General features: G+C 39.7%; 1 protein-coding gene across 8 annotated transcripts in view; it reads left to right on the top strand.

The window, feature by feature from the left end:
• Positions 1–18,886, top strand: part of LOC112567668 — a 68,937-nt gene that overhangs the window by 2,297 nt on the left and 47,754 nt on the right. For 6 of the 8 annotated variants that reach the window (XM_025244385.1, XM_025244388.1, XM_025244387.1 and 3 more), the window contains exons 3-9: positions 470–547; positions 798–811; positions 1,264–1,897; positions 8,051–8,131; positions 11,273–12,366; positions 16,503–16,560; positions 16,982–17,032. In XM_025244385.1, coding sequence (XP_025100170.1) covers positions 470–547; positions 798–811; positions 1,264–1,897; positions 8,051–8,131; positions 11,273–12,366; positions 16,503–16,560; positions 16,982–17,032 — 2,010 coding nt within the window. Of the gene's footprint in view, positions 1–469; positions 548–797; positions 812–1,263; positions 1,898–8,050; positions 8,132–11,272; positions 14,989–16,502; positions 16,561–16,981; positions 17,033–18,886 lie in introns of those variants that run through there. The other 2 variants (XM_025244383.1, XM_025244384.1) reach the window with 2 other exon arrangements.

Genomic DNA, 18,886 nt, shown 5'->3' on the forward strand with positions numbered 1-18,886 from the left:
GAGCAGATGCAAGAAAAGTGTGTGTTTGCAAAAACTCAAGATTTTTTTCTGCATTCCCTCTTTCTCAGGAAGCAGACAGACTGCCTTTAACGAGCAAAGCTGCCTTGCAGGCATACACTTACATTTCTTCTGCAGTCGTTAGGTCCGATCGTTTTGTCATTATCTCAGTTATATCTTTTTCCCTGATGTTTGCTTCCTCCCCTACTAATGAATATTTCTGTCACATAATTTTAAATGCTAGATAAGACTTAAGGATTGTGTGCTCAATCCAACCCCGACTCGATCTTTTCACTTCTTATTAACTCATTAGCCCATAAGATATTATCAAAGGGTAGACACGATGTTCAATTAACATCACATTTGTTTTACTTCTTTTTATAACTAGGCTACATTCAGCTGAAGAAAAGGAGGAATTAGAAAATACTGAGACAGTTACATTTTTCTTTTCTGTTTTATTAATGTTTCATAGAAGAGCTGGAGAATCTTCCACAAATAACATATCTACAAAGAATTGAGAACAACATGAAGCAACCATGGTATGGCCAAGGTGAGTGCTTTTATGATTCTATGATAGTCATTTTTGGCATATCACCTTAAAAAGTAATCAGGACATTTGACCATCTTTCATGGCAAAATATTTTAGTCTAGTGACAGTCAGATCAGTATAGGTGTAGTGGTATTATGATTTTTGAGATGATCGACACAATGATTATGCTGAGGGTTTTATGCCATTAATAATTATTGTAGCAAAAAGCGAAAAGACAGGTCTAATTAATACAATCTCTCTTCTGTTTCAGATCCATTGCATCGCGTAAGTGTATCATTGAATAAGAAGACAAACCCACATAGTGTAATATACAATTAGAATAAAGTATTAAAAAGAATTTTAAAAATGTCTACATCATGTCTTTATGAAACAGATCTTTTTTGATGACCAAACAAAGCTTTAGAGTTTACTTTTTGGGTAACACTTAGGACACTTCGACAAAACATCTGAGAACAGTAGAGAATTCATTCTTAATTTGAGGCTATAAATATTTTTTCAGCTCCTGAAGGTTTCAGCAATGGTTTAGCTGGAGACTCACATTCACATAATTAAAGCAAAATATGTTAAATACTTAACACAGTTAATAATATAAGCTTTAAGAAAAAGTGTTCTGTTAATTTTTAGTGGTTCAGCAAGACTAAATGGTGAGCTTAATTCCAGATTTGCTGTCTCTATCTTTATGTACATCTATATGTGTATGATGATGGTGTTTTCAGACCACAGCTGTAATGCAGACGTCAAGCACTCTGCTTCACAAATACCTGAAACCAAGTGAATATTCTCAGACAGGGGAGTTGCCCAAAAGTGAGGGTATTCAGGTTGACTTTCCCAAAGAAGAAGGTACTCAAACAGACACTTCTCAGGTCAACTGGAATTTCTTGCAGTCCCCAGCTGAACGAAAAAGAGATTTTCTAGGTGAGCACACTCAGACATCTGGTATCTGTTCAGCCAGGGATACGCAGTCTTGCCAGACTCAAACCTGTCAGAGCGCCTGCAGTAAGACTAATGAGAACATGTCTGAGAAGACATCCGAAAACATTTCTGAGAACACTGCAGAGAAGAAGCCAGAGATGTACCCAAGTGATGACGTGTGCGATCACAAGCCTATGCGTTTTTACTGTCACCCTCCCCCATATCATTCTTTTATCAGACTTACAGGTTGTTCCTGTGCTCCTCCTCGACAGCCACACCTCAATAACCAATCTCAGATGTCACAAAATGCTTCATCTTCAGGAGCACCTTACTCCCAATCACATCCTGTACATCACTTTTGTCCATGTGATGCACCTCAAACCTTTGATTACAACAAGAATCAGATGTTTTCTTCTCACCAGCCTGTACAGGATTCGAGTGAGTTAAGAAACACATCATTTTCTTTTTACTTTGCTTTGTTCACTGTTTCTATTTTAATTTGCAATTTTCTTGAAAAATTTTAGTTTTTTTAGGATATTTCGTTTTACCCTTTATAAGTAAAAGAATATTTGCTCATAATTGAGTGAAGCAAAGGAGGTGGCTCGCTAGGATTTCCCCAGCGCAGTGTGAGTGATTTTTAATGACTGCTTTTGTGTCTTGGTGCTGTACACCTTTCTGCCTACAGTTCTAGTGCAAATTAAAAAGAATGTTGGGAAATATGTTCAGGAGTTTTTTATTTTGCATTGATAGAAGCCATTTTACTGAAGCTGTTATAGATCATAATAATAAAAATAAAAGGCTTCCGAGTTGGTGAAGGTGCTTTCAACAAATGCCTCGATCAGTCTGGATTAGGGAAACACTGGAGGGACTGTCAGCTACTCTAAGACAAGGAGTTGTCGACGAAGAATGTAAGTCAGAAGAATAAGACAGAGCAGCCTGGGAAACACCTAAAGCAGTCTGTAGACAAGTTTTATTGTTCAGTGTTTGTGCAGGGGAACACAGAGAAGAGGTTTTGTTTGATCTCATTTGCTTACTTGGATGCTATCTACCAAGGCCAGAGGTCACTGTCATACTCTGAGACATTGGAATCTAGATCACATTATGGTCAAATAACTAACCTTGGACTTCCTAAGTGAGCCACAGGTCAGATAGACATCCCTCCTTTCTTCAGTAATAACTTTGGTCTAAAATTATCAACAATCTTTTAACCCTTGAGCATAACATTAGAAGTTAAATATTGTTTATAATAAAAAGCTTACAATCAAGTTAGGTGCAGCCATTTATTCACATATTATTCATGCAACTAACTTTATTCTGCTATGCTCATTGATAAATTAAGAAGGCTAATATATTTAATATGAGGAATAATCAATTGATATATGGTTAATAAAACAGATTAAGGCATTTACTAAATTAAATGTTAAATGTTTTTCCTATCATCTTTACAAAGTTGCATATACATGTATAACAAAAGGGTCCTGTGCATGCATGGTGTTTCTTTGCAGGTGCAGAGAAAAAGGACTTCTTACCATTGTCCATATTTGATTAAAAAAGTTCACTACATGTTCCAATTATTCATAATATTCAATATATCTTAGATTAAACATTTTATCATTACCACCACTTATTTCAACACATAAAATCATTAAGTCTTTTGAAATATGTTCTTGTTCCTTATGATTTTCTGACTTCCGAGATACAGATGGCATATTGAAGACTGTCTCAGCTTATTCCAGTGTTGTCCTGTCATTTAGTTTACAGTATTTTTATTTGGTACTGATGCTGGTGTTTTATGTTCTGAACTTTGATCTTCTGTGTTATGATCCTCTTCTCCTTCGTCTATAGGATGAAATTTCTTTATGAACGATGTGTTTCTGGAATAAGTTGCTCCCTGTGAATATTTCGCAGTTACTCTACTTCCAGTCTTTTCAATCACCGTGTATGGTTCAGGGTTTGTGGACTTTGCCTGCCTCTCGCTAGCAGTATTTGATTACTGGGCGTTGTTTCTGGCTCTCTTGCATGCCTCTTTTTCTCTGCATACATTTATGACAGTCGTTTCTTTACCGTAGACTTCTGATCAATCATGTGCATGGGTGTACAGTCACTCGGTATGCTACAATATAAGAATTTTGTCCTGCCAATCCTTGCCCTTGGCTTGAACGATTCTCATCCTTTTCAGCTGTGACTGGTTTTGTCTCTCCACTTTTTGTGACCATCTGAAAATATATCGAAAATAAACTGAAGATCAATCATTGTCTGTATAGAATGTTTGAGGTTTTCAGTACCTTAACAGAATTTTCATTTGTAGTCTTTTCCATCACCCTTAGTTTGCACTGGCTCTGCAGGGTTTGCTTGGCTTATAAGTTGGCATCTACGCCAAGTCTTACAATATTTCTCTACGTCCTTCTCCATGTGTGGCCACCATATCTTTGTTCATAGGTTTTGCTTTGTTCCGACCACACCTAAGTATCCTTCATGGATGGAACCTGCTTCAGTCAGCTGTTAAACACACAACACCATGTTTTGTTCCTAACAAAGTTCTATTAGCAAAACAGAAGAATCTTCCAGACAACAAATAAAAATAAAAAAATATAAAAAGTCCCAGATCTTTGTGAACCATAACACATTAATCACCACAGTGTGCAAGTGTCAAAATGTGGGGTCTAAGATTTTTTGGGATGACAGTTCAACATCTTCTTCATTCTAGTTTGAGTATAGTACACAGCACAAAATATTAATCATATAGCTTCTCACAGTTTTGTTATTTTCCCGACTTGACCTGCATAGGGCGGTCCAGTGGCATAACGGTTAATCGCCTGTCACCAAATACAGTGAAGGTTGACTGCCCTGGGTTCAGCTCTTGTCTAGGGCATGCTGTTCTTTCTCTGCATGTGACATCTGTTTATACGGGTTGGCTGGCTTACCATTATAAAGCCCTAGCTGCTGGCTTGGCTTAAAACACCAATTTCCCCTTCCTACCCAACTTGATGCACTGAAGAATTAGTGCTGTTCATCATCCTTTGTTTGCCATCTCTTTAATCTCTGGTAACATCAGGATATTTAGTCTTGCGTGAGTAACTACAAACTGAATATGTTCTTCTGGCTCCAGAGAGTTCTTAGGAAGGTTTGGATGTGGCTTGGAGCAGTCTGGAAAGTGAATCTGCTATATTGACCTTTCCTGTGCTATGGATGATTCTAAACACATATGCAGGAACTTGGTTTAGAACAAAGACCATGGGCTGTGTGGAGTGGTTTGTGGCCTGCAGTGTTTCTCACACGCCCATACAACAGCAAGCACTTCTTTTTCTGTCAGTAAATATTGTTTCTCCATGTCTGTCGGAATTCGATTGGCATAACTGATGTACGTGAGGATTTCACTATCTGCCGATGTTGGTTCTGCTGCTTTGGATGTTGATATCGACTTTTATTTCCAGCTTGTTTTCCTCCTCTTTTCATTTGTGATAAGCACATCCTTTCGAAATGGTCCGCTCATCCACAGTCTCTGCATATCTTCCCTTTGGCTGGGCATGGGTCTTCTCCATAATGGTTTTTTGCAAAGCACCTTTGGATTCTCTCTTTTTCTCTCTTTTTCCACTGATTATGTGCTACATCTTCTTTAGAAGAATTGCACTGAAGCCTGTTTGTTCACTGTTAGTTCACTGTTTTGAAAGTTGTGTCCATTTTCAAATGATTTGTCTCACAGACTGTCTGACTTGCATTTCTCCCTGGTCGTTCATTTGTGAATTTGCATCATTGAAGTTAAATATAATCCATTGCTATTATTCTCAATTGCGCCTGCATATCTCCAAGAACTCATTCACCGTCACCAACCTCAGCGGAACCTTCGTTCAGCAGCCCAATTCAGACTTCGACGACCGAGTGTTCAGTCAGGGAATACCAACAAGAAGACTGTGGGTTTCAGATCCTTCTCTAATGTAGCCCCGCTTCTGTGGAACTCGCTTTCCCTCTCGACTAAGGAGTCTGATAGTATTGCATCTTTTCGGAAAAGTCTTAAGACTCACTTGTTTAACATTATTTGAAGTTGTTCATTTGCCCTGCAGTTTGGTGGCTGCTGGGTTCCCCGCGCATTGAGCGTATCTCTGTGATACTAGCGCGTTACAAAACTACATCATCATCATCATCATCATCATCATCATCATCATCATCATCATCATCATCATCATCATCATCATCATCATCATCATCATCATCATCATCATCCAATCCTCCAATCCAATCCAACCAATCCAATCCATCCAATCCAATCCATCCATCTCATCCATCCATCTCATCCATCCATCATCCATCCATCATCCATCCATCATCATCATCTCAAATGACTGACATATTTCACGACGGTCTCTTCATCTTCCAGAGTGAGTTTCCAGAATTTGTGACCAAGAAAAGTCAAACAGTGGAATGTTTGTTAAAACCTTCCTGTATTCCTCTTTTGTGCTGCTGTTGGAAATCGTTTTAAATGTATCGCTGACCTGTTGCCCTGTGCTGTACATTAACAATTAAAGCCTGTCTCTGCTGTTTGTAAGTGTTTCTTTAGTCATAGATTAACAGTTTGGTGCTATATGGCTCTTGCATATGACTCAAATTTTTCCAACCATGCCGACCATTTGAAATTGTAGTGGGAGCGCTTGTTTAAGGCAGCGTGTACCGCTGACAGTTCTTGTTCCCTCCACCCCGCAACCCCTTCCACCCCACGCTTGGTCGCGCGAGCGGTGCAGCTCGAGACAAACAGCAACAGCAGGGACGTAGCACTCAAACTGTCTGGTATAAACAGCTTATAAAAATCAATGCTCGCAGCTGTTTTCCCGGCATGGGAACTAGTCCTGTTTGGTAAGGCCGTAAAGCTTTGAGACTGAGCAAGCAAGAAATACCATTTTGCCGCAAGGCCTTTTGTTCCTCTGGAATAGCGGCTCGCGTCACTCAGCCTCTTCCCCCCATCCCTGAGTTAGTGAGAACATAGACGTAGGGTATAACGTCTATGGTGAAGTACCATTTTGCCGCAAGGCGTTTTGGTCCACTGGAAGAGTGCCTCATGTCACTCAACCCCCCCATCTTTCCCCACCCCAGGGTGTTAGGTTTTAATTGGTAGGTAGGTTAGAATAGATACATTAGTTGTATGTGTACATTAGGTAAATAAATCTGTCTTTGAACCTATTTACCTATATGAGCGTGTCAGTACCAACGAATGCTAGTGTGTGGTACCTGTGTCCTCGTCATGCAAATGAGGTGAATGAGTATCACTAGCGCGAGTGAGATTTGTGTTGTCTGTGTAGTGGTGACGCAGCAGCAGAGAGAACACACGTGAAGATCCGGTGGATGATAAAAGAGACACTTTAGTCGCGGAAAGTAAAGCAGGGTCTTTTGTGGACTCCATAGTCGGCTGAGTTCGGGTGTGTGGTGGATAGGAATAAAAACAAAAAAGAACACAACGCGAGGTGAAGATTAGGCAACGCATCCGGCGAAAGAGAGCCAGAATTTTTAGTGGAAAATTCTCCTTGGGAACTTCCATCCTCTTCCCTTGAAAACTAAAGAGGAATAGACTGATTTGGCGCTAAGGTAAGGGGCTGCGAGGTGTTGGCCTTTAGCGAGGGTCAGTCAGGCTACAATATTAATAGTGTATGTATCACTGATTGGTAAAAATGGTGGAGGCTGGGCAAGCGAACTGTCCGTTTATCCATGTCATTGTAGTATCATCACAAAATCCAGCTTCATCCTTATATGTAAATACTTTCATTCACTCCCTCTTGAAGTTGATTGCTACTTCTAACTGACTAATCCTTTTTCCCAGCCTCTTGCTTCTTTGCATCTTTCTCTCCTCTGCCCCTAACAACCATGCATTCATGCCAAGGCCAGAGGTCACTGCTCACAAAGTTATTGGCATCTGACTACAGCAAGGTCAAATACCTAACTTTATGACTTCCTAAGTAGGTCATGCATTTGATAGGACAACGAGAGTATAGCTTTGTTTGATGAATACAGAATGATTGTAATTTGTCGTGGGTACTAGATAGATTTAGTTGATGAGTACTGAATAGTTTTGTTTGATAAATTCTGGATAGCTTTGTTTGATCAATACCCTTTAACTTAGTTTAAAGGCCAAGAAAGGTTCTATTTTTCAAAAAGTGTAGTTTGAAGATGAGTCCATAAGTTTCAAGAACACTAAAAGCAAATTTAGGTAGAATAAAATGACATCTATCACACTGTAGTAGACTTCGGCATGCTGCTGTTTTGACCCACTCATATATGTCACCGTTGGAAGACACCATCTTATCATTCATTCAGTGTGCTGTTAGTAAAGACTGCACTCTTTCTTAAACCATGCTACATCTGGTAATGCAGTCATCATTCTTGTAGCATGAAGACATTACACAGTTTCAGATCTAGAGAGGATCGAAGAGAACAACCACCCAGGTATCAGCCATCATTTACAGTTAAAAAAGGCTTTTGCTCTCTGTTGGTGGGAGGAGATAATTTTCCCAAGCAAAAACAGGAAAGTTGCCATACTAACCTTTGACTACTTCAGATGGAAAAGGTGACAGTGTTTCACTTATAAACCCTGTTCTTTCATGGCAGCTGGTACACAAGATCAACAATTTCACATGGAAGCACTTGAGGAACTGTTCATGGAAAGTGTGGGGACACACATGCATGCAGGTATACAGACAGCTACGAAAGGTGGTGAAATAGTAAGACAACACAAAACTAGATTCATCTCTAAAAGTTACATGGGGATGGTGGTTAGATAGTATTATATACATATAGTATTATATCCTGAGAGCTGTCTAAATATTTTATAACTGTAATGTAGTTTTTGCATGTGAAATCATTAATGGTTGTTGCTGTTTTTGTTTTTTTTCCTCTTTTGGTTGATACCTTTTATTGTAACTTGTTAACTCTTTTCAATGTGTAAAGTGCCAAGCATGTTTCTGACACTGCTGCTTTGTTTGTGTAAACGTTATGTGTCATTGTTCATTAGCTAATCAACAATATTTAAAATCAAACTTCGTTTTGTCTTGGACATTAATAATAAATATTTGATATTACACGCAAGGAGACAAGCCAATGTATTATTGTATGTATATCACAAACATTTCAAATGTTATGACCAGTTTTTGAGAAAATGCATCTAATAATTTAGTTAAAGTAATTTATGTACATTCCATATTTTAGCTTGAAGATGACCTTGTTCAATTCAATTCAATTCAGTACACTCTACCACAAAATTCTAGTCATTTGAGTCCAAATTATTAACAATTTCATAATGTCTCATTTCCATGATAGAAACCACATGTTTTATATCACATTATCATGCTGGTTCCATTAATAGTGATAAGAGTTCACTCAAAAGGCATTTTTATTAGAATATTAGAATTTTTTTTAAAGAAACATCTCAGATGGAGGATGGAGCAGAATGCACCTAACTTTAGTGTTCTGTGTCTGATCCTTAATTACATCAACTAGCTCAAGACTTTGACCCACTTTATAGTTAGTTTTCTTTATTACCCTACTTAGTGTATCTATATCACATGATCTTTCATTGAATCCTCAGCACAAGGAAGAAAACATTTATTAACACTCTACCAAGTACTCCCTGATTAAACACACAGAACATCTTAGTACACACACTGAAAGATCTAAGCACCCTAAGGAACTACAGTCCTGCTTAAATCTTTTTGTGTACAGCATTAGAATGATCAGACAAGCTTAGTTTATCATTTGTCACAACTTCTAAATATTTGTACTAACAGTTTCCATTGGTTCAATGTTAATACTAGCCGGTGTGTTGTCATTCAGATTTCGAAAAATGCTACCTTATATTGAGCTCAGCCCAGTATTTAAAATAACACATTGGCAGACCTTGAAAGATCAGGTTCCTCAAAACTAACCAAAATTTCTAATTTTAGTTACAAAGACAAATAAAATGTACTTGCATCATCATAGATCCTTTTGGTTTAGGCTAAACGCTGTAATTGTCAATGATTTCAGGTTTTTAATGTAAAATGCATAATAGCTACATTGGTTCCAAAGAGAGAGAGAGAAGGGAAAGATTGATTCTTTATTGCCATAAGAGCTTCGCTCCAGCAAGGGTGTGAGCATCTGTCAAAGTCATTATACAACATCATACAACCATAATCCAGTTATATAAATTTTGGTGTTATCTTCGCCGCTTGAATCTATCAATGTAGTTCAGTCACACTGGACCCTTCCTGTCAATTTCTGCGACTAAAACGTTCATATCTTTTGTGTTTTCCCGGATGAATTATTGCAACTCTCTATTTGTTGATCATCTCCCTAACCGATTACTGCAAAACTTCAAAGTGGCCAGGAGGATGCTACTCGTATTGCCTTCCAAAGATGGAAAGAGGACCATGGGAGCTTAACTGGCTTCCAGTTAGAGCTTGCATTGATTACGCGATCGCCACAGTGTACTACAGTTTACTTCTCGGCTTTGCCCCAGGACACCTGAGCTTCTGATGCCTTACCACCGAAGTTGTTCAGTTCGCTCTGCTTGTGTTACTGTCCTCTCAATGCCACGCATCAGATGGGAGAAATTCCGCAGACGTTTTGTTTTCCTTCTTAGAAATCTCTCAAATCCCTTCTTAGAAATCTCTTGATCTTGTATCCACATGGGAAATGCGAATTACAAATTATATGATTATGTTTCCGTCTGTTGACTGGCACTAGCTGATCACCAGATGAGCCATAGGGTGCCACTTGCACGGGGTTGAACAGGTCCTGCATGGAGCGGCCAGTCCGCTTCTACCTATTCATCATTCAGTTCTTAAACTGTCTGCCTCAGCGGCGACCTCCTTCCATGCATGTAAAAGATTATGTTCCATGTTTCTTCAGCTAATTGTGAATGACTTCCGTTATCCGTATTTTGCCGACCTTGATGGACAAGTTCCTTTAAACCTTTCACCAAGTTCCCGTCTGAGCCCAACGCAACTTTATCTTCTATTAATATGCAGTCAGAGCACTACTTCCCCTCTGCCTTTGCTGTTTTCAGGTGTGGGCATGAGGTGTGTGTGTTTTTTTTTTTTTTGATAGCTCACAGTCATAGGTTGTTTCGTCGTATTTCTGAGAAATGCCATACACATAAGTCTTTTTCTAGATCTGCCCTTTTAGTATTATTTATCTGTAGTACTTCTTAGCTATTTACTGTTTCGTGTATCGCCTTCACTAACGTGGTGAGTACAGAAAAGCGTCCTTGATTTCACAGAAGTAGTCTTTTAAGCCGTAAACTTATAGTTCATCATTTAAAACACGATGTCTCAGTCCATGTCTTATCTACGGGCGATGATCAGGGGCACTAGTAAAAGATCCTCCATGCAAAAGACGGCCAGGGTCATCACATTCAACAACCGCTGACTAGATCTCTCATTCGCGATACTCTGACGTTCATGATGTCTCTGACCCTTGGTCTCTTGTTCATGAATCCCATGAATATTGGCGGAAACTGCCAACCTGTTTATAAACCAGCAGAAATGAAGGCATTGTAATTTGAACACTCGCAGTCAACAACAAGAAGTAAAATTCCAAAAATTCAGAGAGAAACATACATTCGACCGACTTAACGCGTGACGGATTCTCACCCCATTCCCAGAGAGAGAGAGATGATATGTCAGCGTCAAGAAAATGCAGGGTTGCAGGCAATGCCTGAACGAGTGTACGATCTCTCTGGTTACTGTGGGGCGCACTGTTTTGTTTTGTGTGTGTGTGTTTTTTAGAGAGAGAACATGCAGTAATGATTCATTTGATCAAATCTTAATTTATTTTGTTTTTTTGTTGTTGCAGCAAGGAAAGACAGAAATCACAAGGTAGGCCTTCAACAAACACAATTTGATTCTTCAAATTCTTCAAAAAACTTTGTATCATTAGCACGAGAGTCGACAACATATAGGGTCCCTCAGTCTGAAGAGCCTGGCAGCCGGCTTTCATCTCCCCCATATGTACGTCCGTCGAAGCGTGATATGGCTACATCGTGCAGCCAGATCACTTGGAGCGAGAGGATTGAGCCACCTACCTCAAGGAGCCTCACTCCGTCTCCAGAAATGAAGCAATCGAGGCAAAAGAAACACTGTCGTCACCATCATCACCATCATCACCATTGCCAGCATCGTCATAAGCGCGGCAAATCCAAGCAACGGAAAAAGGAGACTGCACAAAGCCAAACCCAACCTGCACCTATATATCCGGTTTATCAAATGCCTCCATGGTTGCAACAACCTGTAGATTTTTCTCCCCCTTTCACCTGGACACCATTACATACCTGTCAGCAGGTACCCGGAGTTTCTGCCCCAGTTCAGGTTTATAATCCATTTCATCCACTAGTCATCCCTCCTGTTCAGGTGAACGTGGGATATCCTCCTTTTCCAGCGGCTTTACAATCAGAAGTTACCTGCTGCTCATGTGCTCGTAGAGCCTTGGATGCTTTGCGGCCGTCAGGTCTTTGGAAAGATACCAGAACATGCCATTTCTGTCATCCAGGATGCCAGACAAGGGAAGTGGCAACACAAAATGAAGATCTGACAAACATAGAAACCGTTTCTCATCGTGTGCAGCAAGTGAGCCAGAAGTCAGCTTCTACTTGTTGTTGTGGTCATAAACAAACAACTTCCTTAGAAATGAAAGATGAACTGACCATTTCTTATCGAGTCACCACACCTGAGTCTGGGAAAGACTCACATATATTGAGTTCATGTACCACACAAAGCGATCTTAAGAAGATAAAGGCAGAAATAAAATCTTCCTACAGATCTGTATGTCTCCAGTGTTCCTCAGGAGACCCTGATCAACCCTCGTCTTTGTGCTCGGAGTGTTCGGAGACAATACGGCTAATCATGGGAGGGACGCCAAGTACCCCTAGCCCTGACGGGAAGCCAGATCAGGTAGGAGAACCTTATTTTTGTGCCGTATGTAAAAAAGATGAGATGAAAATAGATTATCTTCAGGATGACTTCCTAGATGAAATTTGTCCTTTAAAAACATCTTTTCATAGCGTAGTAACGATGCAAACAAAAACCGTTCCTGAGGTTCAGCTACAGAAAACCGAGACTGTTTTACAAACGTACGATCTCATATCCTCCGAGATCGTGGATGGAATGACATCCCAAAATTTGTCAGGAATTCCACCACTGACAATGAAGGCACCATTAACAGTAAGACAGGAGGATTATCTTGAGTTTCACACACCTGTTGAGAATAAAATGAAGTTGGAATCACAAACAGTTTTGGGGGTTCAATTAGTAGAATGTAATCTGTTACGCGAAGAACAGCACACGTCGTTTGACTGGATGAAGGAGTTACCACCAGAAAACAATGTAAGCATTCCACCAGAGACATTGACGACCCCATTTTTAGTCAGACACGAGGAGCAGCTTGAGTTTCACATGCCTGTTGAGAACGAGATGAAGATGGAGCCACTAACAATTATCGAGAGTGAGCTGATAGAACAAAGCGTTCTGCAACCTGAGTGCCACACGCCCGTTGAGACGTTGACGCAAGTGACATCAGAGAAAATTTCAAGGATTCTACCTCAGGTATCGAAGATGGAGGCCCCATTATTAGTAAGACATGAGGAGGAGCTTGAGATTCACATGCCTGTTGAGAATGAGATGAATTTGGAGTTTATAACAGTTACTGATACTGAGTGGAAAGAACGGAAAGTTCTTCTACCAGAGCATCGCACGACCGTTGATACGCTGCAGCAACTGACAGTAGAAACTATTTCTGAGGATCCGCCTTCGATGCTTGAGGCCCCATTATCAGTACAACTTGAAGAGCATATTGAGATTTACGTTCCTGTTGAGAATGAGGTAGAGCTGACCCCACTAACAATTGTTGAGACTGTGTGGCAAGAGCAAACAGTTCAGCTAGAGGATGTCCGCACGACCGTTGATACATTAAACAATCTGACATCAGAAATTACTTCTGTGATTCAGCCGCAGGTTATGGAGTCCCCATTATCAGTAAGATGCGAAGAGAGTATTGACATTCACATGCCTGTTGAGGATGAGATAGAGTTGGAACCACTAACAATTTTTGAGACTATGTGGCAAGAACGAACAGTTCTGCCGCAGGAGGCCCACACGACCGTTAATACTTTAAAGAACGTGATATTAGAAACTTCTGTCATTCCGTCGCCAAAATTGGATACTACATTATTGAGACACGAGGAGCATATCGAGGTTTACTTGCCCGAGAAGGAGGAAGAGCTCTCTCAAGAAAACATTACAGCGATTAAGTCAATGGAAATAAAAGCTGCATTATCTTCAACACAGGAAGATGGTATTCAGTTTCAAATTATTGACGAGAGTGTCATTACAGTGCAGCCGCAGACGATACCGCAGCAGCGACTCAAAACGGAGACTACGTTTCAAGAGTTACATTGCACACCCCTTGAAATTGTGGAGACACGACAAGAAATCGTAAGTCAGATTGAACTACCGCAAGTGAATAGGCCAATAGTGAGAAGAGAGGAACAAATCGTTGAATTCCATATCCCTGTTGACGAAACGAAAAGCCTGAAGCCCAAGATTCTGCCCGGTCATTTGAATTGCACGATCGTTGAGAATCTGACGCAAATAATATCGGAGCAGGTTCCACCGTTGCAAATGACGACCACAGTCGTGAGGACGGAGGAAGAAACCATTACAACCCGTAGGCCATCGCCCTCTCCAATACATATACAAATAGAATCGGTACATAAATGCATTCAAGTTGTGGAGGAGCAACCACCCGCTACTCCTCATTTCTCATTTCAGAGTGTTAACGAACTGTCGTTTACAGATGACCACCAAACTCAAGTAATAGAATCGAGGACTACGGTAACTAAAAGGTCACAGTCACCTCATTCTACCAAGTATGGCTCGAGGACTATAGCTAAAAGTGCACAAAAGAGACCTCCTCCAAAAGTTAATCTTTCGTTCACTGTCACTTTAGAGGAAGATACTGCTCCGCCGAATGAATTTCAATTTGGGTCTGAAAAGTCTGGAACACAGAAAGTGTCGCAGTTTCAGAAAGCTCGCTTCAAGCATAGCTATGATGAGAAGAGCAAGCCATGTATCCGGTCCCATTGTCAAGCTGGACACACCAGCAGTAGTCGATCTTTCGCCTCATTCTCTCGCCTATCAGCATCCTCAGGAGCTTGTTCCACTATAGCGAGCAGTGATTTATGCATTAGCAAAGACTGGGAACATGGTTCTGAGGGAGAGTCTAGTCCGAATAGCTTGGAAAGCTGTGCATGTAGCCAAGACACTTCGGACAGTTGCTCTTCAGACAGCCTAACCACAAATTGTTCCCTTTGCCCTCCTGATGGAAAGAACAGAAAGAGAAATGCAAGCATCTCGGCGTCTTCCCAGATATCCTTTGCCGTGTCTGTTAGCTGTTCTAGTGACAGAGCCAGCGTGGCACCTCGTTGATGGCATGTCGTAATTTGAGACACGGACTGTCATGGGTAGAAAACTTAAGTAACGTTTCTCAACACTGAATTAAAGGTACATGTAAATTAATAAGTCATTTTGGCTGACTTAATCTCAAGACTGTGTGTGCATGCTTGTATGTCACCAGCTGCATTTGATGTCATTAACCTGCTCTCTTTACATCCTTACAGTCTCTAAGTCTCGTTTGAAGAACTGTCGAATGAAAATCCTTTGAATTATTTTAGAAGTAAACATGTTTATGGTATTATTTAATTTTTCCTAGACAATGTATTGAAGATAAAGTAACGGACACAACGAAACAAATTTGATACTTTTATTCCCTTATATACACTCCAGATTTTTTAGAGACAAAGAAATAAGTACTTTGAAAAAAAGATTTTATGGCAGTAAAGAGATAGAGATGCGCAGAATGTTAACAGTTGCTAACATTGAGGATTATTCAGATACTATTGAACCATTTTTTTCTGACGAACACGCACGCACATAGACGCGCATTCGCTCGCTTACGATTGTTCGCATGCATGCAAACAGGCGCAAAGCAATAGAAAAAAAACAACGATTTGTATTTTTTAAAACACAAAGGGAATGATGCTTGCATTTTTGTTGCTCCCCTAAATGCCTAGCGTTAACAGTTTACTCCATCCCCCCCCCCCCCCTATTTTAATGCCCAATGAGCATTAAAGGATCATCACGACACCTTTATTTTTTTTTTTCTAGCTTTCACAACAAAAAATGTTCGATTTTCATTTACATTTTCATTAATTAATTCATGTCGTTTTGCAATTTACTTGACCGATACAATAAAACTATATTTAAGAATGTACGCTTAATATCTACATAGCTCTCCATTAAAGTTACTTCTTTTTGCCTCTTCACACGCACACGCAATTACTTTTTTAGACCACTGCCTTTTGGCATATATAAACCCTACTTAAAAATCCCAAACTATAAAAGAACACAAGTCTCAAGACAACACTAAAATCCACTGAGCAGTTTAAGATACGTAAATTTGTGAAATCGTGTTATTTTTTTTTTATAAGAAGGAAATTTATTTTCAAATTTGCTATTTTAAATGTTAATCTTTCTATCCACCCCCTCCTCCTCACACACACACACACACACAAGTATACAGTGAGAGAGAGAGAGAAAGAAGAAAAGAACGAGATGGAGAGAGAAATTCGCAATCACTTGTGCAGATGTATAACTTATACAGCACTCATATATATTTTTTCTTTTGAGAAATTTGAGCACGAAGCTTCGAGTTACAACAGATTTCGTCTTTCCCGACGTACATACACGCAAGTATATTGGCACTACTGTGGCGCCAATGACGATGATACCGCTTTTAACATTTAACAAAAACTTAATGTGCGATTGCTCCGACTACAAAAAAAAAAAAAAAGAGTCGGCAAACGAACTTGTAAGTTTTAGTTGAAGCGATTTATTCAAACATTGGGAAAAAAGTTACTAGATGTATCGTGCAAGAAGGAAACTTTTGTAATGTAACCCACTAGCGTAGAATACTTTTCATATTACGCAAATCTGAGCGCTGTTATTGTGACATTTTGCATATTACTTTTCAGCCGAAGTCAGACCAACCTTGTGGACAGGAGTTAAATGTGTACAGTCAAGTGGTGAGAGGTAACGAGGGCTTTAAAATCGTATAACAAGTCAAAACAATCCCTCCTCTTCGGAAAGATTTTGTTGGCATAACCGTTTTGAAATACTGCTTGTTGTAATTTGTTTCTTTGTATTTTTAGAGTTTATTGGTCATTAGGGCAGAGAATAAGGATGGTTCGGACATGTAAATGTTTCTAAAGCATATTTCTAGAATATTAAAATGTTAGGGGTAGGTTGAGTATGGTAGCCTTTCTTGCTCAGAGTTGTTAGTGAGGAAAAGAGTACCTGTTACTATAGTTAGAGTTTGATTATCTTGAAAAATTTTAGAAGAATATACATTGCTGTTTTAGTATGTATATACATTCATATAAAAACGGCATATAAAAACTGAAGTCTCATTACCAGCATTCTTACGCCAGTGCATTCATTTGTCTAAATTCAGGCTTGGAGAGGACCGATGCTAGTGCCGACGTTTGCTGTCAGACTTCAGAAGGTAAATCGAGTATTGGACACTTTTTGGTGTGCGATAAATCGTTCACATTTAGTACTTTATGGGTGATGTGGAGGAGGTCTTGAAGAAGGACCACTACTACTACTACTACTAATACTAATAAAATTTGTAGAGTGCATTTCAAGGGTGGATATGAGCTGTTCTTTCTATGAAAGACTACAAACAGTTCGACAGTCAACTATATACCATTACAAAAACAAATTGCTTGGAGGAAAATGTGAAATACAAAAATGGTTAGAAGAATTATTTAGATTTTAAAAGGTATTTGTTAAAGATGCGGGTTTTAAGGCTGGACTTGAACGCGTTGAATATAGACACAGTTCGAATAGAAAGGGACAAAGAATTCCAAAGGTAAACTTGTGGGAAGTCTGCCGGATTTCTCGCGTTTAATGCGTGGCACAGATAGAAGGTCAATACAAGTATCTCGAAGAGACCGACTCTTGTGGTCAGTAGCTCAGACAGGTATGCTTGGGATAGCCATGAACACATCGGTACTACAGTGTAGTAATTTTGTAATCAGTGCGAGCTCGGACTGGCAGCCAGTGAAGCTTGCGGAGGGAAGTTGCGTGGTTTACTTTTCGTCTACTAAAACAGTAGGCGGTTAAGGAGATCGACGACGAGGAGGAGGAATTGGTGTTTTACGCCGAGCCCGCAACTAAGGCTATATCACGGCAAGGCAGCCAGCCCTGTGAACAGATGTCACTTGCAGAGAAAGAACAGCGTGCCGGAGACGAGAGCTGAACCTAAGACAGCCAACCTCCAGTGTATTGGTGACAGGCGTTAACCGTTACGCCACCGGACCGCCTAAGGAGATCGACGAGAAGAAACTTGCAGTAATCCAGCTTTTTCGGTAACAGAAATGACAGGTGGCTGATGTGACTAGTTCAATGAAGATGGACTTGCACGGATGTGAGATTCAGGAAATAACGATGCATCGTTGATAACACCAAGATTCCGGACGGTCTGAGGGAAGAGAAAGCTATTAACACTAAAGAAACTAACAGTACACAAGGTGGTACACAGTTAATTTGCAGAGGACCGCAGCAGACTGCACTGATATAAGGTTCATGTGTTACGAGTAAAACAAGTTTACTCATTATAATATGACGTAAATGCTATTATTACTTTTTAGGTATGTAGGACGTTTACCCCTAGTTTTGTTAGCCTGGTAAATAAGATCTGTATTTAGCTGTTATTTAGATCTAAGTGTAAAATTGGAATACAGAACACACAGTATGGCTAAATCCAGTTCAAGGGTAAAAAATCCCCACTGCACAAGCCAATGTATTAGTCACAACCTATATCCTTATTGACTACTTTGGATGGAAACTATGGTGTCCAGTCACTTAATCCCCAGACACTTCATCCCCGACACTTCATCCCCGACACTTCCTCCCCGACACTTAATCCTTTATAAAGCATTATGTAATGCTTCTTTCAAAGCATTGAATTAGAATATGTCATCCCCACACTGTATAGAGCAATGTGTGATGTGTGATTTCTAATCACTGATTCTTCTATAAAGCATTGTTTAATGCCTCTAAATGTCCAAAGAAGAAATACGCTGAATTAGCCAGGAGAATTAGCAAGATTGTAGAGAGATGAGTCAATGGATCGTCTTCTGTACCTCCGATCATTAGCTTACCTTTCATATTGATTAACAGCAATTACCTCGCGAACACTCAAGAACAATTTTCATATCATATTGTTGAAGAACATTACATTTACTAGCTTATATGAACTTTAACTAATGTTGTAGATGTTCAAATGACGTTGAAGTTAATAGCATGATTTGAATTTAAATTATTTGAATTTCAATTAAATTTTTCGCTGACT

The sequence above is a fragment of the Pomacea canaliculata genome, linkage group LG7 (genome assembly GCF_003073045.1).
Source record: "Pomacea canaliculata isolate SZHN2017 linkage group LG7, ASM307304v1, whole genome shotgun sequence".
Classification (NCBI taxonomy): Eukaryota; Metazoa; Mollusca; class Gastropoda; order Architaenioglossa; family Ampullariidae; genus Pomacea; species Pomacea canaliculata.